The 22277-nt window shown below is 42.4% G+C and overlaps 1 protein-coding gene across 1 annotated transcript in view; it reads left to right on the forward strand.

Annotated features, from left to right (window-relative positions):
• Positions 1-384: 384 nt before the first annotated feature.
• The window catches only part of NUP210 (nucleoporin 210), a 54432-nt gene continuing 32539 nt past the window's right edge, over positions 385-22277 (forward strand). Inside the window, exons 1-13 of the mRNA XM_027703115.1 lie at positions 385-425; positions 1328-1458; positions 2204-2335; positions 5151-5247; positions 7815-7965; positions 9608-9740; positions 10508-10666; positions 11742-11810; positions 12112-12218; positions 13568-13708; positions 14886-15023; positions 18584-18739; positions 21320-21515. Of these exons, the coding sequence (XP_027558916.1) occupies positions 385-425; positions 1328-1458; positions 2204-2335; positions 5151-5247; positions 7815-7965; positions 9608-9740; positions 10508-10666; positions 11742-11810; positions 12112-12218; positions 13568-13708; positions 14886-15023; positions 18584-18739; positions 21320-21515 (1651 nt within the window). The remainder of the gene's footprint in view (positions 426-1327; positions 1459-2203; positions 2336-5150; positions 5248-7814; positions 7966-9607; positions 9741-10507; positions 10667-11741; positions 11811-12111; positions 12219-13567; positions 13709-14885; positions 15024-18583; positions 18740-21319; positions 21516-22277) is intronic.

The following is a 22277-nucleotide window of genomic DNA, read 5'->3' on the forward strand; positions in this document are numbered from 1 at the left end:
CAGGATCCCTGAGGACACAGGATCCCTGAGGACACAGGATCCCTGAGCACCCCGGATCTCTGAGCACACAGCCAGGATCCCTGAGCACACAGCCAGGATCCTTGAGCACACCCCCAGGATCCCCGAGCACACCCCCAGGATCCCCGAGCACACCCCCAGGATCCCCGAGCACACCCCCAGGATCCCTGAGCACACCCCCAGGATCCCTGAGCACACAGCCAGGGCTATTTGGGGCTCTGGACTCCTCAGCAGCTCATGGGGTGCTGGCTCTGGTCCCCCTGCACAGCTCCAGGCTGGCCATGAGCAGGGTCTGTGAGAGGCATCTGGACCCAGTTCTGACACAGGGCCAGTCCCAGCTCAGCCCAGTGCACCCAGCTGCCCAACATGTTGAGTGCCAGCTCGGCCCAGGCACAGGGGGACGTTCTGTAGACACTTGCAAGGGGCATGGCCTGCTCGGGTATCTCACTTGCTCTACATTTAGCCCTCAGATGCATATTGCTGCTCTAATTTCAAGAGGTTCAGTTTTTAGTAACTCTAAAATGTTCTTTTCCTTGACATTTTTGGCACACAGTAGCGAGAGCTGGACTCCATGTTGTAGTGCCCCAGACAGCTCGGTGGGTTTAGGGGAAGATGGTTTGATTCACTCTGGGCACTGTGCAGGAGAGACAACAAAATTCTCAGGAGGTTCAACAACAAACTTTTACTTGCAAACTTCAGAACATTAAGGTAGAAGAAGGTACTTGGCAAATTTTAAAACACAGTGTTACATTCTTCTGCTAAACAGACTAAATCTCTTTTTTTTTTAATTTCTTGATTAAAAAAAACATTTCTTGTTTTCAGAGCCCCTGGTCATAGCAAATGTGTAGTTGTGATGTTCTGTCATTGGGGAAGGCTTCCAGTTTTTTCAGAACTTTGATTCAAACTTGTTTTGAAAATGCAGTTACAGGTGGTGAATGGAGCTTTAGCTAAAAGTCTTGTACCTTCCCTTCAGTACAGTGTGTGTTTGTACTTGTTCCACACCTCGGAGCTGGTCAGCAGTCAGGCTCTGCAGCTGTGTTCAGTAGCTGGGTGCAGGTCTGGGCCGACTGAATTGCGTTTGGGGTGAACTTGCCCCGGTGCAGGGAGGGCTGTTTTTGTCTGGGGGTCTCTGCCCTGGGCTCTCCCCTTCTCAGCCTCACGTTTGCTGGAGTCCTCGGGGAGCTGTTGCCATCCAGCTCCTACCACAGTGGGGTCCTGCCCGCGGAACGTGCCCCGTGTCGATTGTTGCGGGGGTTTCCAGCCAGCCCCTGGTTGCCGCTCAGCAGTCACTGACCCGCCATCCCTGCAGGTCCTCCAGCCGGCCGGAGGTGGCGAGTGTGGAGCCGCTGGGCCAGGACGAGTGTTCGCAGCGGGCGCTGGTGCAGGCGCGCTCCTCGCAGCCCACCCGGCTCACCAGCATCATCTTCGCCGAGGATACAGGTGAGTCCTGACGGCTGTAACTGCACCGCTTGCTGCTGGGCGTCCTGGTGCCCTCCAGGAACGGCACAAACAAGAAACTTCATGTGCACAGTCATTTTAGACTTTCTGTGGGTGTAGGTTTTAACTTCTGTTTGTTAAGGGCCTCAGATAACTGTTAATGATATTAATGTTACATCCAGGAGAAGAGTAATTCGTAAAAAAAATAAAATAGAGGGGGTGACTGAAATATGCAATATACTGAAAATTAGTAATGCAAACTCAGACGTTTTGCATTTCAAAAGCTGGGCATTGCCTTTCATGTGTGACAATGTCTGTCAAAAATGTACCTGGTTAGATTTTATAGGGACAGACAGAACCAGACAGTCAATAAGTGCCTTGCAGTTATGCAGTGAAGGAGTTTATGGGGGTTTATGGTCTGTGGGTAAAAGTCCTTAAGCTCTCTGGGCCATGAACCAGGTCTGAGCGTTGCACTGTACAAACCCTGCCTGTGTCCTGAGAGACACCATGTGTAAGTGGTGGTGGAGATGGAAATCAGAGCTGCTGAAGATTTAAGGGAACTGCTTTTCTTGCTTTCTTAGCCATCATTGCACCGAGACTTTTGTCCTCAAGGCCATGACACGGTTTCAGTTCCTTCAGTGTGGGGTTGGTGTCACTGGCTCGATGGGAGGTGCCTTTTGTGTGGGTGGTGCCCTCGGGGAGCAGGGGCAGCGCTGGGATCTCAGGGGCTCTCTGACGTCTCTTGCAGGGACTGGGCAAGTGCTTCGCTGTGATGCCATAGTTGATCTAATTCATGGCATCCAAATTGTGTCCACAACGAGAGAGCTCTACCTTGAGGATTCCCCCCTGCAGCTGAAAATTCTGGCTTTGGATTCGGAAGGTAAGAGATGTGGTGGTGGGAGATGAAATCTCTGTTGAAAGGTGTAATTGCCTGATGTGTGCACTGGTTGTATTTGTGACACAGCTGATTGATTGAAGCCAAGTGGAGTAATTTAAAGGGAGTTCTCTGCAAAATACATTGGGAAGTGGTCTGTTCTTTTTTCTTTTTTTCTTTTGAGCTGGGGTAGTCTAAAGAATTTTGCAAGAGGACATTTTATCTGAGCCCCATCAGGCATCAAACAGCAGGTTCAGAGGTGATGTTGAAGACCAACCACCTATTGCTTAATTACTATCCCATAATTACTACAAAAACTCTCTTTTAGGAAGTACCATTTAGGCTCATAAGAGTCAGGGCCTTTGGACTGAAGGCATAATTATTTAATAGGAGCAGAATTTTTCTGCATTTCATACTGTCTGTAGCATCAGAAGAAGAACCATGACCTGGTACGAATTTCATGCTCAGGTTTCAACAATGAATTTTTGTGCACACATGACACACAAAGCAAGTGATTTTTAGGACAACTACTGGGCTGAAAGCAGAAGGTTGAATTGTTTGTGTTGGGTACTTACTGAGCCCATCCTACCCTGTTCGTAACCCAGGAATGGCAGGTGAAGTGTGGTGATATGGTAATAATGAAAGGTAAATTTGTGTTTTATCCTGTGTGTAGCAGTGGGTTCTTGGCTTGGTGTTTGTGCAAACTCTCAAGTGTGCTCTGTGGGAGGTTTGCCTTGGAAGCTGCTCAGGGCAGAGTCTGAAGAGCAGCAGTGGCTCAGAACCCACCAGGAGTGTTTCATCTGCATGGCTGAAACAGGGTGTGGGTTACAAGGACTAAACTTCCCAATCTAAGTTTAGGGGCTCACAAAATCAGTTCCTTTTGACCCAAATAACCTGGGGATCTGTCCTTGGGAGACCTTTGGAAATACTGGATTATCAGTGGACTTTCTGGTCACACTTTAAAATAAAAACATTCAAGAGCAGCAGCGAATTTACTGAAGGATATAATTGTTCAGGAAAAGAGACTCTAGAATAAGGCACTTCTGATTGCTTTTTAAAAAATATTTAGAAGGTTAAAAAATCAGTATAAAATAATTCTCCAGCTCAATGAATATTGGCAGCAAGTGTACTTAGGTTTGCTGAAAACTTGCACAAAGAACAGGTGTCAGGGCTGTTAGTGCAGCTGTGTGAGAGGGAGGGAGAGGATGCTGTGTGTGAGCTCTTTGGATATCCATGGTGCAGGGACATGGCCTTTTCCCCACGATATAAAGTCCTTAATTAGACCCTGGGGACGTGCCAAGGAGGATTTGTTTGGGGCTGATGGTAATTATTACATCTTACATCTGGTGTGGGTCAGACCACTCATTAATGTTGATGGTTCTGCTCCTGTGAATATCAATATATGTTCCATATATATAAGTATATTTAGATATATATATATTCCAGTAATTTTTAAAAATAAATATATTCTAATTATTTTTTCTTAAGGTGTGTTTTTTTTCTCAGTTAGATTAATGCAAATTGCTTTTTGTGCATGTTTTTAATAAGCCACTCCAAAGACAAACTCAGTCCTCAAATGCTACTTTTCAAAGATTGTTAATGCAAGAGAGGAAGATGATCATGGAGAACTTTGGCCAAATTAAGTGTAGAATGTGGAGGGAGGAAAAAGTCATGTTGTTTTCTTTTATGTGCTGAACTTTTGCTCAAGTTATTTTATTATGACTTCACTAGAGGTGGGTTAAATGAGAAAGACTTAAAAATGTGTGTTTGCATTTGTTTGGCTAAAACATGCATCATTAAAGTTAGACTTGAATGCATGTTAAATAATCGAGATTCAGTCAGTTTTATTTCTCTTGCCTGGTGTGTTTGGAGTTTTGTGTCTAAATTCCTGGCTATTTGGGATTTGGAACTCCTTTCAGGAAGTTGTGTAGAAATGGGAGACATAATATGGGCTGTTCATTGTGTTGACTGGTGGCTTAAAAATGGCATCACCTCTAAGCATAAGAATTAAGTGGTAGATTTGCATTGGTTTTTTCTTTAGTAATATAAATTTGAATGTCAAAAGGAGTCATACAAATGAAAATATATTTTAAAATGTGGTTAATACTGGGATTTGTGTTCCATACTTATTTGTGCCAGTGGACACTACAATTCACAGCAAGATTCATCTTGAAGATTGAAAGATCCTTCAGATTAGCAGCTCCTTACACTTGAATGTGATTGTGTTAAACCTTTGTTTTCAGCCTGTTTATTCCCTTCTGTTCTTCCTTAACATTTACAGTTTCTCATGTTCTCCTGGCTCACAGTTTATGGAAAGATGATGCTCAGTCTGAGCTCTTGGAGTGAAGACTGACTGTTGTTGTGGATAAGTCCTGGTTTTGCTCATAGCCAAAAGGACATTTGCAGTTCATTGGTGCTGTGAAATCAAGTTACCCAAATGGTGTCTCAGATCTGCATGTTTCAAAATGAAAGGTTGTTTAGCAGGGTTTTTTATATATCTTGCTAACATATCTGAGAAACAATAAGGTGTTCGTGGTCAAAGGGGAAAGGTGGTTTGTGCCTTAGGGGCTGGCAGGTGGAGGGGAGGTGGGCACAGCTGCACTTACCTCTTTGTGGGCTTTGTGGAAAACATCAAGTGGAATGTGGTGTTGCAAAAGGTGAAAAGACACAACTGGATTGTGATTTTTAACTAAATACCAGTGGCTCTTCTTGTAGGGATAAGATTGAGACATTTCCTGGGGGAATAAGTCATGGTGTCTGTCCCAGGAAGCCTCTCTGCTTGTGCTGTGGTTTTGTGTTAATGCCAGTGTTTGATTTGCAGGGAACACTTTCAGCACGTTGGCAGGGCTGGTGTTTGACTGGACCATAGTGAAGGACCCAGAGGCTGGAGGGTTCTCAGACTCCCACAGTGCCTTACGGTAAGGACATTCCACTGGCCTCTGAACTTCCAGCTCTGTTAGTTTGAGGTGTATAAACATTCCCCCACATCCAGGTAGCTTACTGAACTGAGGCCTAAAATAATAGTGCTTAAGAGTCAGTTGTTTCAGGTTGGTTTTTTTAGCAGTGCCAAATCAACAACCTGGGCACTCTCATCCCTATGTACTTTAACTGATAGTGTTCATGAGCAGCTCTGGTAGCTCTGATGGAACAGTTAGAAATAAATAGATACAGTTATTGATCTTGCTGAAACATCTTGTGCAAAAGGAAGAGTTAACAGTAAGACTGTTATCTCAGGATTTCAGCAGTTTAATTTTTAATTATTTTTTTTTTTAAGGAAAAGAGAGCTTCCGTTTCAGAAAGGAGCTCTCCAAACTTGAAGAGTTACAGGTGTCAGTCAACACTTAGTCCTGGTGTTGAAGTAGTTCTGAAAGTAGCTAAACTTTAAATTGGCATGGAGCAAGTGCCTGCCTGTGAGCCAGATACAGCTCCTAGGGCCAGGTGGAATAGTTGAATGAAAGGTGTTCAGTGAAGGTGTTCAGTGGATTGTCTTTCAGACACAGCAGTGAGTACAAAGCACTTGCTTGATAAATAAACCCTGGTGCTTGGTTCATCATCTGTACTGACCCACAGACCAAGTTCACTGGAGTTTAAAGTGCTGTGTTCTGTGGGAACTTCTGTCCAAAGATCTTGGAAGTGCTTTACAACTCACTAATGTGAGTGTTTTCAAGCATTTCTGTATAATAAGGAAATATTGCCTCCATTTAATGGAGGTGGAGTTCGTGCCCCAAAGTCAGAAAACTCACCTGTGGCAGGGATAGGAATAGAATCCAGACTCTATGATTACTTTTTTTAAAGTCTATTTTCCTTCCTACATTTGACACCATACCATCTGTGGTGTCTGTTTTGGTGATGGGGTTTTTCAATTATTATTTTATTAAGCATGTTCACTATTTAGTTTTACAGTGATGACTTCATTGTTCTGTTCTTCAGTGGTTTCAAAGAGAAATGTGAGCATCCACCTTTATTATTAAGCCAATCAGGATTGAAGGCTGCTTAGCAGTGCCTCAGTGGGATATTTCCAGTTTGGACTCCAGGAATTCCATCTTTGCACGGTCACCAACTGGTGTCAGCACACCAGGATGTGTTACTTAGCAGCAATATGTTAATATTCATCATATTTTATGTCCTGGTGAATCTTGACTTTGCTCAACATAAATGCTGGTAGAAAACATGTGTCCCTGATCCATGTGAATTTACCAGACTGTAAACACATGAAACACGGGTTTTTCTCACCAAACAGTTCACAGACACTTGTTGAGTACAGCTCGAGTCAAAACTTCCTGTGGAATAGACTCAAACTCATGCACCAGAGGCTTCAGTGTCTTCAGAAAAGAGCAAAATGTAGGTAAATTGAGGGACATGAAGTAATGTAGGAAATCCTTTACAGAAACTGGCTTTATGTTCATATAATGATTGCATGAGCAGCATGTGGGGAAACCAGTTCTGAGAGCGAGCAGAGTGGTTCAGAGTGAATTTCCATCCTCAAACCTGGGTTCCAAACACACTGGAATTGGGGTGGGGGTAGCAAACAAGACTCTTTGCTACTGGGTAAACACAGAGTCCAGTTTTGCAGCCTTGGAGGAACAAACCCAGAGCTTTACCTGGGGAAAGCCTGTTAAGCCCATGATGTTCCTGAAGCTGCAGATGTGAGAGAGCCAGAGGGAATGGCTCCCACTGGGGATCCAAGTCCTAGTCCATAGGAACTTTTAATTTCACTGAAGTATTTGCTAGAGATGTGGTTTTAACCAAACTAATATTGATCTATACTCTACTCTTAGCATAGCTATGATAACATAACAATGTTCTGTTGCAAAATAAATGATAAACTGTCACAAATATGTTAAAATCTGTGTCTGTTCTCTATGTGACTTTACTGCCTTTGCTGTGAAGGTCACATAAAACCAAGCACATGATGTGGACACGGCAGCTGGCAACCTGGAAAACATGGTGCTCTGTCCTTGGTGCCCTGTCATTTACCTGTTCATGGCAAATTCCTTCCCTCCCTGTTGTCATATCTCGTTGAAATTTCTAACAGTTACTGCAAGTATTCTGCTGGTAGACCATTTCCATAGTCATGGATTAAATGCATCCTGCTTTCTCCATGAGGGTCAAAGTTATGTTCTGGGTTTGTTAAGCTCTTACTTTTATAAATATAACCTTTGGGTTTCTCATATCAATTGTTTCACAATAATCTGTAGTTTCTGCAGTCTACACCTACTGTACCAACTGGAGGGGTCATTGTAGACAACATGTGCAGTCTTCTGATAGCTCTTGAAAGCCCACAAGCAGCTTCAGACAGACTTTTATCAGTGACAGAAATGAGCTGCAGGTATCTCAAGAATGAGGAAAATTTGGATATCTGGTCCCAGGCAGACATCTCAAATTTGCTTAAAAGTGGAAGTAGCTGGGAATAGATGCTGGGTTCTCTGTGGGTTTACAAAGATCATTTAACGATTCTCTGCTCACTTTTTGGTTCACTTTTCAGTATCCTCAAGTTCCTAGAATCCACTTACATCCCACCTTCCTATATATTGGAGATGGAAAAAGTTGCCAAGCAAGGAGATACCATTCTGGTGTCTGGAATGAAAACAGGGAGTTCTAAATTGGAAGCAAGACTACAGGAAAGTGTCTATAAGGTAAGAAACTTGTGTTCATCCTGAATTTTTTATTATTTAATCTTAGAGTCCAGTGTTACAGTAGCTCTCTGAGTTTGCCCTGCCATGTTTGTGGATCTCCATTGTGGGTCTCAGTGCTGCATCTCTGCCACAGTGGATTGACTCTGTAGCCCACATCACCCAGAAAGGGATGGAGTTTGGTGCAAGTGCCAGAGATCATTTCTAAACATCTGACAGAAGGCCCTGTGGCAGAGAAACACGCTCCAAATGCTTCTGCACAATTTTATTTTTCCTGATATTCATACTATATATGTAACTAGAATCATAGCATTTGGCCCTTTACACTTTTAAAAAAGACTCAACTAGAACACTTCTGTTCTTTTTCTCAGTAAATAAATGACTAGAACAAGGATTGCTCTGTTGGATATACCTTTATTTCCATCCTGTGAACACTTTCTGATCCCCAGTTCTGCCTCCTGAGGTTCTGGTTTCCAGGGAAGGGAATGTCAGTGCCACCAGGGTGTTCAGTGCAGTGCTGGCTGCTCTTCCCAGCTGCTCTGGAGATCCGGGATGGTTCTTTCCGTACAACCTCTGGCGATGAGTTTTTCATTTAACTCTGCAGACAGAGTTGGTTTTGCCCGTAACAGAATTTACAAACACCTGAGAGAGTTTTTGTGGCTTCCAGGAGTACTTGGCATCGTGCTACTGTCAGCTTAACACTGCTCCTTAAAAATCCTGCTCTGGAACGGGGGGTTCTCAACTTCATCTCGTGTCTGCAGGTCTGGTTTGGCAGATTTCTGCTACCACAGGTTGTACTTCATGTTTCTGCTGAAAGTAGAATTGCCTTGGCCTATCTGACCCATACCTGTAGAAGGTGTTCCACAAAAATATTATCTACATGTATGTAACACTAGTTACTACACAAACTGTAGTGCCTGTTAAGAATTGTGGTTTTGTTACAGCTCTGCCTAATTGTGCTGAATACACGTGCTTGCTCTACATGATATCACTCTGACTTTTTGGGGTTTGAATGCTTGTAGCTTGCTTAGTTTTCTGGTTTAATATTTATATTTCTCAATTATTTTTGAGCTGATACTGTGAGTGAAAGTGAAATAATATTGTTGTGTTTGTAATTTTTTTCTCTTTCTGGTTTAGTAGTTCCTTTAAATCTCCTCCTGCTGCCAGACTGCACGTTTTCAGTGAACATCCCTCAAACAGCTGTAATAGAATTTATACAATTATCTGTTGTATTCCTAATTTAATAGACCAGTGAGTTGGATGTGGATTCCTCGGTGCAGTTCTAATGGATGTGCTGCCTGGAGGTACCATGTTTTACAGTGGGGAAGATGAATTTCTGGCTGAATGATCACTGAGCATCTGTCTCAAGTTTTTCTGTATTCTCTGGAAAACAGAACCAAAATGATCTTCACAGAGACTCGATTTTTTTCCTTATCCTTCACAGTGTGCACAGAGCAGGTCTCTGTACCATTCACTGTCCCTTGCATTGCCCTATTGTGGCAAAATTGGAGATGAAAATAAAGACCCAATTGCAGCAAGTGATATTTTTCACTTCTAGATTCTAAGTTCCTGCTGCATGGTCTGCTTCAAATGAGCTGCTTTACATGTGCTTACTTTTTTTTTTTTCTTTTCCCTCTATCAATAGGATGTACATCCTGCAGAAGTCAGATTGCTTATTTTGGAAAACATCCTTTTAAATCCAGTATATGACATTTATCTGCTGGTAGGAACATCAATTCAGTACAGAGTTCAGAAAATGAGGCAGGGGAAGATCACAGGTTGGTTCTGTTCTCTCTTATTTTTATTTTTTAATGCTTTGCGTGAATTTTTAACTGCTGAGAAATTTTTAATTGTATTTAAACTACTTTGTTAATATTTAATACTGTTTTCCTAAGGAACACAATGATACAGCTGTTTAGTTCTTTCTGTCAAAAAAATTGTGACTATATACTCTTGCAGATTTGTGGAGGATGTGAAGGTGAGGGTAACTCAGAATTGGAGCCAACACTGGCATTTTAGATGTACCCATTTATTTCACAGTCACTGAGAATCCAAATGACTTTCTTAGTTAAATCAAATTGAGATTAGTAACTTTTCTAAGAGAAAATGTTTTATTGGCAAATGGATTTACTCCACAAAGCAGAACCTCTATAAGTGTGGGTTAGTTGACTTTATGCCCATTTAAAAGTGTAATGCCTTAATTTATTTTTTCTTTTTTCTTTTTTTTCCTTTTTTTCTTTCTTTTTTCCCCTTTTTTTTTCCTTCTTTCTTGTGAAGCTGGAAATTACTTGGATGTTAGGTCTAAATAGTGAGCTGATATTAGTTGGAAATTGCAGCTTCAAAGACACTGAAGTCTGGCAGGAAGCTCATCTTGTTGTGTATGTGTTGATACAATGACAGAAATGCTGTTTCTACAGGACACTAAAAATGCGGATTTAATGTGTGCACTCAGCATCAATAGAAAATAATCAGCAATAATGAGCAGCAGCCAGGCACTGACACACTTGCTTTTATTGTTTCCCGTGTTGTCTTGTTTTCCATGCAGAGATAGTGATGCCATCGGAGCAGTATGAGCTGCAGCTCCAGAACCACATCCTGCATCCCGAGGGAGATCCATCCCGGCCCGTTGCCAGCTTGGACCGGGCAACATCCACTGTCACTGCATTGCAGCAGGGCCAGACCAACCTGCTCCTGGTGCACAAGAGTATCCTTATGTACTGGTTTAAAAGTTAACCAGCAAGGGAAAATGAACTCAATTCAAAAGAGAGATTTATAAATCAGAATAACAATTTATTAAAATAATGCAATAAGTACAATTATACAGACAATTGGTTTTAACCCACAAAACCCAAATGTATAACCCAGCACCCTGGGGTATGAACAAAAGTGGTGTTCCTTGGCCCACCCCCGAGTCCAAAGTAAAGGGAGAGGGGATAAACCTGCTGGTGGGAGAGCTGCTGCAGTCTGGTCAGAAGTGGTGATTGCAGTCCAGTCGAGGGTGGTGGTCTCAGTCTAGTTGAAGGCGGTGGTCTGCAGTCTTCCTCTGGATCCCACGAGAGGTGGCAAGGTTCTGAAACTCCCAGTTATATACTCTCCAGTTCAGGCGGGAGTGCTCAGTCCCTCCCTCAGAGTAGGGAATTCCATAAAAGGGTATCAGAGCGGGGAATTCCATAAAAGGGTATGAGGACAGGAACATCCTCCCACCTCGCAGGCCTTCACTGACAACAGTTTCTGGGCATGGAAGGCTATAGAATACACAGTTTTGGGTTACACCCATCCAGTGATGAATTGGTCCCAGCCGTTCTAACCAGGACACCTTCCTTCGGGATGCTTTGCCACCCACAACGTCCTGGCAGGGGACAAACTTTCCACCCTTTGCAACACAAAAACATTATCCCCATGTGTACCAGGAGCCCTGAACATCAGGAGCGCTGGTGGAGCCATGGAAAACAGCTCTGCTGGGAATTCAGTCTCAGCAGAGCTGTCAGATGCCTTGGAGTGCTCTAAGAAATTGGGTTGGCAAAAGATCAGTTAAGTCAGGTCTGTTCCCCTCAGTCACTGTGGAAATGTGATGGGGCTTTATTCCATTTTTGTATTTCAAGCACGATGTTCTCTAGTGAAATCTCTCCAGAATGGTCAGTACAATGCAGGGAAGTGGAGATAACATTTATTTCCAATTTAAAATTAGCTCCAAGTGGCCAAAGAGGCACAAGGAGCCCCAGGAATAAGCTGATCTTGGCTTTTGACTAAACTTTTGTGTTCCTTTACTAAGACTCCAGGTATCCACATGCAGGGGGTGTCCAGGCTGCCCAACAGCACCATCTATGTGGTAAATCCTGGGTATTTAGGTTGGTATTGATTTTCTTGATTGCTTAATATAATTTCTTGCCTTGCTTTTGTGGTTTTCATGGTGTATATACACTCTTCCATTCCTTGTGTTACTTTTCATAGAAAAGTAATTTTATTCATTGAAGTAGCTCAATGTGAAATAGGTTTAGTACTAAATACGTATTTTCTTTTATCTCTGTATTCAGCAGCTTTAAATAATGAATGTTCATCTGCAGAGTGTGGGCACCAGAAGCCAAATGCTTTTATCCATTAGGGGAAGAGGCTGTTGGTTTGTGCTGTTCAATCTCTCCTGTTTTGTAGGATTTACAGTTCATCCAGGTGACAGATGGGTCCTGGAAACGGGCAGGCTCTATGAAATTACAATCGATGTGTACGATAAATCAAGGAATAAGGTGTATTTGTCTGATGTAAGTTGAAATGTTTATGTATTCTCAGTTGTCTGTCTCCTGAATCCTGACTTGCTTTGAAATTAGTTGAGTGGTTTCCTATTTCCACTGAGGTAGGACAGTGCAAAGAGTGTTGTTTCTTGCCTTTTCCTTTTTTGCCTTTGTTTTGTTGCTGTTGCCTTTTTAAAATAAAGCACTCTGGGTGATTCATGTGAAACCATTGGAGTCCCAAGTGCTGTAGAGAGAACTGGAAGAAGTTGGACAACAAATTTCACGTTTGAATGTCCAACCACCCTCACAGGGAGGAATTTCTGCCTAAATTTCACATACTAGGTACCAAATCTATAAGTAGTTCTTAAAAAAAAATACAAAGAAAACAAAATTTAAATGGTTCATTTGCAAGAAGAAAAAAGTAATAAAATGTAATATTTTTAAATTTTAAAGTATTTTATATAATTTAATATATAAATTATATAAAATTATATATTTCATATATTTATATATTATATATTTTATATAATTTATTATATAACATTTATATAAATATGAAATAAAATTAATCAATAAAACATCAAAATAATAACATATTATATATAATAACATCTATTATATTTAATATATAAAATATATTATAGATATAACATATAATATATATCATTATATATTATTATATATAAAAATACATATAATATATTTTATATATTATATATGTTATATATAAAATATATAATAACATCTACTATTATATATTTATATAGTATATATAATTTATATTCTTATATCGTTTATTATATTAAATTTATGTAGATATGAAATAAAATTCATCAATAAAACATCAAAAAAATAACAAAATCTAATAAAATTTAAAAATATTGATAAATTATTAAATGTGTGATAAAATTGAGTTATTGCTTTTCAGAATATGGAAAATATGGGAATGATATTTTATTTGCACATAATTGCTTCTTGAGATACAGATCTGGGTTTCAGCTTGAGCTCAGTGTGCTGCTGAGGCAGTGTACTTGTTCTTTTTTGTTTAAGAATGCAAAATTAAGAAATTATTGTAATATATAAATTATTTAGTGGTTGAAATATTGGTACTTTTCACGTTAAATTCCATGTTGCTGGTAATATAAAAAAGGAAACTTTCTGTGGAGTGAATGCTGTGTTTAAAAGGTAAAATCTTACTGAGAGGCTGAAACTTCCATAGGGAAAATTTCCAATCTGTTTCAGCAAGATGTGTTTGAACTGTGTTGTTCAACAATAGTTTTCTCATTGATTTGTTATTGATTTGCTCTATGTTTATGGCTGTCTGTACAGTTTTAATGTCATTTACCTGTGGCAATCTCTGTTTAATGTTCTGGTTTTAGAACATCAGAATTGATGCTGAGCTGTCCAAGGAGTACTTTGAGGTGCTGCAGTCATCTCTGAATGGCTCCTATCATTATGTGAAGGCAATAAAGGAGGGGCAGACCACCATTGATGCTGCCCTGACAGCAGTAGTCGATCGGGTACGTCCTCAGCAGAGCTCTCCTGCTTTACTGCCGGGCTGAAAATTCATCCAGCTGTGCAGGAGTGACCTCACAGGGAAAGAAAACCCAAGAACTACATAGTCTGAACTGCTTTGTTTGAACAGATTGAGAGCCAAATTCTAAAATCCATACTTGAGGAAAACTCAATTGAGCCACCAGAGGATTTGTGTAGATGAGGAGTGGGATTTTGGTCCCAGGCGTGTGGCAAACGCCTGTTCAGGCGATGGTGCACAGCACTGACCTCTTCTCTCATGGCAGGTCCTCCTGCAGGCACATCCCATTCCCTCGGGTGGGGCAAAGGCCTCTCAGGCTGAGGGCTTTTACAGTTTGTTGTGGTAGATCACCAGAGTCAGACCCTGGCCTTGCTCTGCACTCACTCACACTGGGGGAGTTTGCTGTCATTTGGTAAGTGATGTTAAATGCTGGAATGAAAATCTACCAAATGTATCAGCCTGCACATTTCTTCCAATTAATATTGATTAACTTTGTGCTGAATGTGTGGCTAACTAGGGCACGTGGTGTGCAAGTGACTTGCTTTTGCTTGAAACTTCAGCACTTCAACCCATTTGCTGTGAAATCATTGCAGTGGTTCCTACAGTAGGATTTGTATGTGAGAAGCCAGGTCAGTCTCTGTGTCAGAGAGGTGCTCTTGAGTGGAATGGGATCCAGTGGGAGCTGCCAAAGTTTTCCTTCAGAGCTGCAGTGACAGTGTGTTGTGCCAGAGGTGGTGGCATTGCAGTGACAGCAGAGCTGTGAAGGCCAGTGATTGGGGGGTGAGCAGTGGGTCTTTTGGGCTGAACTTTGTGCTCAGAGTGGAACAAACAAGGAGTAAAGACAGGTGTTGAGTCTCCAGATTGGTTTCCCAGACACAGTCTCAAAATAATAATGAAAGAGTGTCCCTGTCCTTGCTGTTTGCCTTTTAAATTAACGAGGGCACCTGTTTCTCCATAGCAATAACCCTCATTTAATCCAGTAGCACACCTTGCTGCCAGGAGCTGACTGTTTGCTCACACCTAACACGGTTCATGAGTGACCCTCAGTAGTGTTCCTTTCTCTCCTGAGATGTTTCCAACAACTTGTCTGTACATGAGGACTAAAGATGGAGTGTGGGAAGCCCTGTGGTGCCGTTTTAATGCTGTGCTCTTGCCTTTGGCAGGATGGAGGGGTTCACACGTTACCAGTTCCGGTGCGGAACCAGCAGGATGTGGAAATCTATGTTCCCATAGTTCTGTCACCCAGTATCCTGACATTTCCTTGGCAGCCAAAACCAGGAGTCTACCAGTACACCATCCAGGTATGCCAGAGAAGCAGCCAACTGCAGGGAGTACTGCTCAGGCAGGCACAGTGAGGCCTGAAACCACTTACAGAGTGGACTTTGGATATTCCAGGCACAGGGATATCCAAAAATGTATTTGGGGGAATTTAATGGGATGTTAGGTACAGGAATTAATGTGTAGTTTAAAGAAAGCACCAAGAAACCAACAAATATAAAACTCCCACTGACTTTGACCTCTTGTCTTTCCTTCCCTTTCTCTCTCCCCTCATGTATGCACCACACAAATGTGCATGGAGTGGTTTGGAATTCCAGGAAACATCCGGGGTACAAAGCTTCACAGCAATAATTAGAGACTGTCATTTGCTGGAAAGGGTTGGAATTATGAATTGGAATGGGAAGTGACTGCAAAAAGGGCATGACAAGATGAATTTGCAGCACTCTGTCAACCTCGGACAATCAGTATCCTTCACTCACCACACCCCTCATACTCCAAAGAAAAAGTTCTAGGGAGGCAAAGGCTTCAGTTGCATTTGCAGAAGGGACTTTTTCCATATGTTTCTTATGTGTGTGTCTTTGCTCCCAAGCTGTCAGTTGTTCCATATGCTTCATGAACCAAATGCCTTGTCTCCCAGTATCCCGTGTCTCCAGTCTAACTAAGGGAAAGCACATTGTGCTTTCCCAGCCCAGACTCTTATCCCAGGTCAGTGATGCCCAGACCCTGCACTCAGGTGTTTGATGCACAGCTCCTGCCTCCCTGGTAGCAAGAAATAGTGCTGAGTTTTGGGTCTGTCCTCGAGTAAACAGTATCCAGAAAGAGGCAGTGACACACGTGGTGTCGGGCTCTTCTCCCAGGTAACAAGTGACAGGAGGAGAGGAAATGACCTCAAGTTGTGCCTGGAGAGGCTTAGGTTGGATATCAGGGAAAATTTCTTCATGGAAAGGGTTGTCAAGCTTTGGCACAGGCTGCCCAGGCAGTGGAGGAATCACTGGAAGTGTTCAAAACATGTTTGGATGTGGCAGTTGAGGACACGGTTTAATGGTGAACATGGTGGTGCTGGGTTGATGGTTGGACTTGATGATCTTAAACGTCTTTTTCCAACCTTAATGATTCTGTGATTCTGTGAAGAGAGTCAGTCTCAGAGGGATAAAGCTGCATTCCCCAGTGTAAATCCCAAGGTAACTCCATTGAGTTTAGTGCTAACTCTGTGCTTCTATTTCCTGTGGCATTAGTTCTTGCTATTCCCAACCACACCAGCAGAGTGTGGTAAAAATTCTTAGTACAAATATGCATTTTCAGTACTTCATCATAATTCTGGTGGAGTTTTCCCAGTAAGGGAAAGTAAATGTGTTTTTGTTTCCCACCTCGTTCACAGTTCTATTCTTATCTCACCTTACCTTGCATATGTAATGAAGCCTCTCACCAGAGAACACTCCTTACTGGCACTGTAGTCATTGTGTCAGTATTCTTACTTTACGGTGGTTTTTTTCATTAAAAACACGGAAACCTTTTTCTTCCAACATTTCAATTAGTTTGTACTTGTAGGAACTGAGCCCATTTGTAGGAACTGAGCCCATTTGTCCAGTGTGGCCATTCCACACTAGCAGTGGTTGTTGACAGGAGTACACACACAGCTCCACTGTTGTTCCTGCCTGTAGATCAGTGTTTACCTCCTACTCCATAGTTTGTCAGGCTCTTTTAAATTGGTGAGTTGACTTTTTCTGAAAACAAGTTGAAAGGGAGTTTTGGATCTAGACAAATTCTGTATATGGCTAAAGTACCTCCCTCCAGATGGTATCAGAACGACTGGAAGGTTTTGCTTTGTCTGCTCTCTGGTTTGTTGTGGTTGCTTTGTTCATTTCTGTGCTGCTGAGGTGGGTTCTGCTGCCTTCCTTCAGTCCATGCCTGGGAGCAGCTCAGCGCCAGCTTTGGGAAGTTCAGGATGTGGAGGTTGCTGTGTGCTGGGGAGGCATCACTGTCCCAGGGAGCAGCTCAGGCTGTGGGGAGTTATTAGACTGTAATAAGAGCTGGTTTATCCTTTCTCTCCTCAGTGCTAGAGAGAAAAAAACGTAGTGCTGTGCCAGAATGTTTGTTTGGCAAGGAGATGAGACTTCATACAATTAGTACGAATTGGGTATTTCTGTTTTATGTTTTCTGCTCATCTCTCTGTTTTAATTAAAAATACCTTTACAAAACGTGCAGAACTCCTGCAAGCTTTCAGCCTTTCTCACCACATCTGTGCATCTCCTTCTGTCACACACATTACCTGTTTATCCATTTGTCTGTGTCCAGTGCTCCTTCTGTAATCAGGGAAGGAAGAAGGGAAATGAGACTCCTTTTCACTTTCCTTTTACTCTCTTTTCCTGGTTAAAGTTATTAACCAAGTTCCTGCATAATTTAGAGTTGCTTATTTTCCACACTGTCCTTTTTCATCACCTTGTTTATTTTTACTTTAATTATGAATCAGGTTAAAGGAAATGCAGAGGAAGTTAAGCAAATTAAAACAACATACATTAAAAAATTGCTCCAGTGTTCACCCTTGTTCTACTCTGATGGAACTTTGACATTTATTTGGGAGTGTCAAAGTCATCTCATTTTTTAACTTGCTTTAAACATTTTCTCAGTATACCTTCCTGCACAGTATTTGTCTCAATAATACTATAGCTCATAATACTGATGTTGACAATCTACACGTTTTACAGCATTTAATGACTGTGATTCCCAGTAACTGGGATTACATGGCCTGGAGGACAATACTCTGTGCTGGCAAGTGTTTGTGGCCCTTCCCTCTGGACAGGAGGACCCTGCAGCAGATCCTGCCCTGGCCTGGCTGCCAGGGGCTCCTGCACTGGGGTGTCCTTTGTGTCTCTTGATGTGACCATTGTATCAAGTAGCTGGTTCTCACCCTTCTGTAGAAGAATTCCACTCCCTCATAGAATGACTGACCTGTTGCTGGAGCAGCACTTTATTGAATGGCTGCAGGTAGATCTGCTGATTTTCACCATAAAAATAAAGAAGTATTGCCAAGAAAACAGTGACCTTTTTTCCCCCTTTTTCCTTTTTTTCCCCTGTTGCCTCATTCTCTCCCTGCCTCCCACCTCCTTTTCTCTTCCCTTTAGATCCCTTCACAGATCCCACTGGAAGAAGGTGGTAGGTGCAGGGTGTCAGCTTAGCAGCTCTGAGGCCCCAAATGAGAGCAGAGAAGCAGTGGGAGTTTTGGGGAGTAGGATTATCCCTCTGGTGTGCTGGTCTGTGCTGTGCTGTGCTGGCTGTGAGCACAGCTGGGAGTTGGGAGACTCCCACCAGGCTTGGGCAGCTGCAGGAGGGATGGTTGGGTTGGCAGCACTGGTATGTGCATGAAGAAAGCTGAAATTCAAGTGAGTGAAGGGTAGTAATCTTCTCATCTCTCTCTTGTTTCACTTTGCTTATTTGGAAGTTCTGAGGTGTTATTTTATTTGTATTTCCCCATTCTCAGTGTGTTCCTGGTTTTCATGCAAGACATTCACAGGTGTGACAGCAAAGAAATGTGAGAATCGTATACTTGATAAAATCTTTGCAAGATTTTCTCTCTCTATTCCAGGCTTGGGGTGGAAGTGGAAATTTCAGCTGGTCCTGTTCTAACCAGGCTGTTGCAACAGTGACAGGCAAAGGAGTAATGACAACTGGCAGTGATACTGGGATCAGTGTTATTCAGGCAGTTGATGTCCAGAATCCCTTGCATTATGGAGAAATGAAGGTAAGACTTCCTTTTTTCCCTGATCACTCTTGAATATGGGTTTTGGCAACAGCGAAGCAACTGAGAATGCCATAGGCATTCCCCTTCCAAAAGGTTCCCAGGAGATTTCTGCCCTGTGGAAACTAAGGGAAACTAAGTGATGAGTTCAGTTTGTGCTCTAGGGGTCCACTGCTTGAACTTCACTCCCATTTTTGCCCCTTCCTGACTTCCTTGTTGGAAGTTTTGAGTGCAAGGAGGAAATGGTAATTTACTCCTGCTCTGGCCATCTAAGCAGACAAGACAAACTTAAAAATGCATTCAGCAGGGTGAGAAGTGGGTGTTTTCCCCTGATATAAAAGGATGGCAGATACCAGGATGTGCAAGGAAATTCCTGTCTGGAGAAGTGCCTGAAGTGAGTACAGTGCCACAGAATGAATCCTGATACCAAGGCTGGCCAAGAAAAAACGGTATTTTAGGAATATTAGGAGAAAATGGCAATGGAAGACAAAGCTCCCAAGAGGGATTTTGTGGTCTTTCTGCAAATCACCCTCTGTTCTTACGATTTGGTCATGGTGATCAGGGTGTGTGAGGAGTGAAGAAAATCCAGGAACAGCACATGGAATGGGTGTGCAAAGGAAGGTGAAGAAGCTGCTCTGGTTAACACAGCAAATCCACAGTCTAAAATATTTTTCTGCAGAGTGTTGCTGATTTGGAGATATCTTCTTCTATCCTTTGGACACAAATAAATTTCCTTAATGAAATTCTTGGCAGGCTTTTAAGAGCAGCTGGATCTGTAACATGATAGAATACAAACTGCAAGTACTACTGTCTATATTTGCTGCTGGGAAGCAGCACTACTCTGCTGCCTTCACAAATGGAGGATTTTAATCTCTGCTTGAACTCTGTGCCTTTTGCAAAGAGCTAAACATGGGAAGGGAAATGTGACAGTGTTCAACACAGAAGTGTTGAAAAATGTGTTTGGTCGAGTCTGTCCCATAATGAAGAGTGAACTATGGAAACAGATATTTTTCCTACATTTTCCCCCCTTCTTTTCTTTTTTTCAGTGTTTTTAGCTTATGTGTTTTTGGAAAGATATTTCTAACTAAATTTTATTTGGAGCAACTTCATCTACTAATGCTGGGTTTTCGAGGGGCAAGTTAGCTTGGGGGTTTGCTCAGAGTATTTATGTCAATTCTGCAAAATGAGTTTGAGAGGTACTAAACTTCATCCTTAAAATAATGACTGAAATTCTTAAAACAGTGGCACGAATTAAAATCTGTTCAGAATTTAGTTTACAGACTTGCTCTGAAATAATTCTCTGAACAACCCAGGATGCTGCTTTTTAGCAGTGCAGCAGTTACAGCAAGAGAGAGAGGAATGAAGATTTTTCAGCTAAAACTTGTTATCTGCAAGCATAAATCAAAGCCTGAGGACAGAAAAAATCCTTGTGTCCATGTGAGCTTTCAGAGCAGTGTGTTGCACAATCTGAATAGGTTATTTTTGAATTCCTTTGTTCTTGTGTTAGGAACTGCTTTCTTCACAGAGTAACTGCAGAGTTCTGTTTACTGACCTGGGTGAGCAAGTTTAGTAGTAGTACTTTTAGGAGTAGTTAATCCACACAGATTACAGCTTTAACTCTCTACCATAAGGTTTGGTGTCCTGAAGCCATTTGCAGAAGATTAGGTAGTTAAGATATTCCAAATAAAAGCTTTGATCATAGTGATTGTTATGAAATATGTGGTCAGTCTGTGGTGGATTCTTTAATGGAAAAACAAATCAGAAAAACAATGCAGTTAAGGCTTGTTCATCAACATACCAGCTATAGAACCATAGAATCATGGAATGGTTTGGCTTGGAAGGGGCCTTAAAGGTCATCCAGTCCCATCCCCTGCCACGGGCAGGGACACCTTCCACTATCCCAGGTTACTCCAACCCGGCCTTGGACACTTCCAGGGATGGGGCAGCCACAGCTCCTCTGGGCTGTGCCAGGGCCTCCCCACCCTCTGTAACAGCATGGAAGATCTTCTACTGCCAATCTTTTTCTATATTTTGCTGTTGGCCAGTTCTCTGAAGAAGAACAAAGCTGAGTACAGGATCAACAGATGGAAATACAAACCAGGATTACTTGCTGAAGCAGAAGGTTGTTGGATTAGGCAGTAGATGCTTGTTCACTTATTTTAGACGTCTGCAAATTACTGTGTGGAATTGTTGAGCTCTGGACATCTATAAAATTTTGCCAGCAGAAATGCAAGAAAGAAGATAAAAAAAGCCATTGAGGAAATATTTGGGTCGTTAGTTCCTTTAATGTCTGCATCCCTGCTGCTGTGAGTGATGGAGGCTGGGCAGCCTTGCTCACTGTGCCAGGTCTAGCTCAGATGTGAAAAAGTCAAAATGTGAAGGTCAGGGTTGGGTGTTAAATCTGTCCCAGTCGGTGATGGGACCTCCTGGAGATACCACACAACCTGGTCCACACCTTAAATCAGCAAAGCAGAAGAGAGGATTATGGGAGGGGCAGTCAAAGGATCACCAAGGTGTTGTGGGCTTGGGCTGCTCTGGGCAAAGAGCTCTGAAATGCCTCTGTGCTGTGTCTCTCCCCTCCAGGTGTATGTCACTGAACCCAGTGGGATGGAATTCACTCCCTGCCAGGTGGAAACACGTGTTGGCCAAACCCTGGAGCTGCCGCTGCGGCTGAACGGGCTCACAACGGAGACGGGCGAATTGATCCCCCTGCGGGACTGCTCCCACCTGGCTCTGCAGGTGGAGCTGGAGAACCAGGACGTGTTCAGCACACTTGAAGGTGATCTGACCCCCTCCCTGTTGGGAAAGTTAAAGGCAGGTGTTCCTGTCACACATCTCCTTTCAGTCACTGTTTCACTGCTCTGACTTCAGAGGGGGGATCAGAGTGGGTTTATTTTGAGGATATATTTACTTTTTTACGCAGAACTTCCCTCTGATATTTCTGATGTTTGGGGGACTCTAAAAGCATTTGGCAGTCATTTGGATAATATGTGGTCTCCCTTATATCTTTCTACTGATTTAGTATTTTTAACCTGCTTTAACAGGCCGTAACAAAGCTGATGGGTTTCTTATGAGAGGGATCCACATATATTGTGTTCTGACAAGAACACTGATTAACAACTGCTTTGCCCAAATTGTCCATCAGTGCTTTCAGTTCTATACAGACACTGTTCATGGTTTGCCCACAAGGGACTGAGACAATCAGCTGCTTAACCTTGCCAAAGCTCTGCCATTGCTAAGCTCACTTCTTTAAGAAATGCCTCTTGTCAGGTATGTCTGTTATTTTTAAAGATTGGCATTAGGGTTGCTGGGCCAGGTGGACACTGGCACTGTGCTTGTTCTGTGACCTCTGAATTCAGTATGTTATTCACATGTATTCACTAGTTTTTCCCAAGTGACTTTTGTATGGAAGCTCTTTCCTGTGCTGTTGAGCCAGTAAAACCAATCTGCAGTGTACCATCTCTCTGCCTGAGAGGCAGCAGTGTTAAATGTCACTCTGTAGTATGCTGTTGTAGTGTTTGTTTCAAAAAAGCTCTAAAGT

Source organism: Neopelma chrysocephalum, unplaced genomic scaffold (assembly GCF_003984885.1).
Source record: "Neopelma chrysocephalum unplaced genomic scaffold, ASM398488v2 Primary Assembly neopelma1_209, whole genome shotgun sequence".
NCBI classification, from domain to species: Eukaryota; Metazoa; Chordata; class Aves; order Passeriformes; family Pipridae; genus Neopelma; species Neopelma chrysocephalum.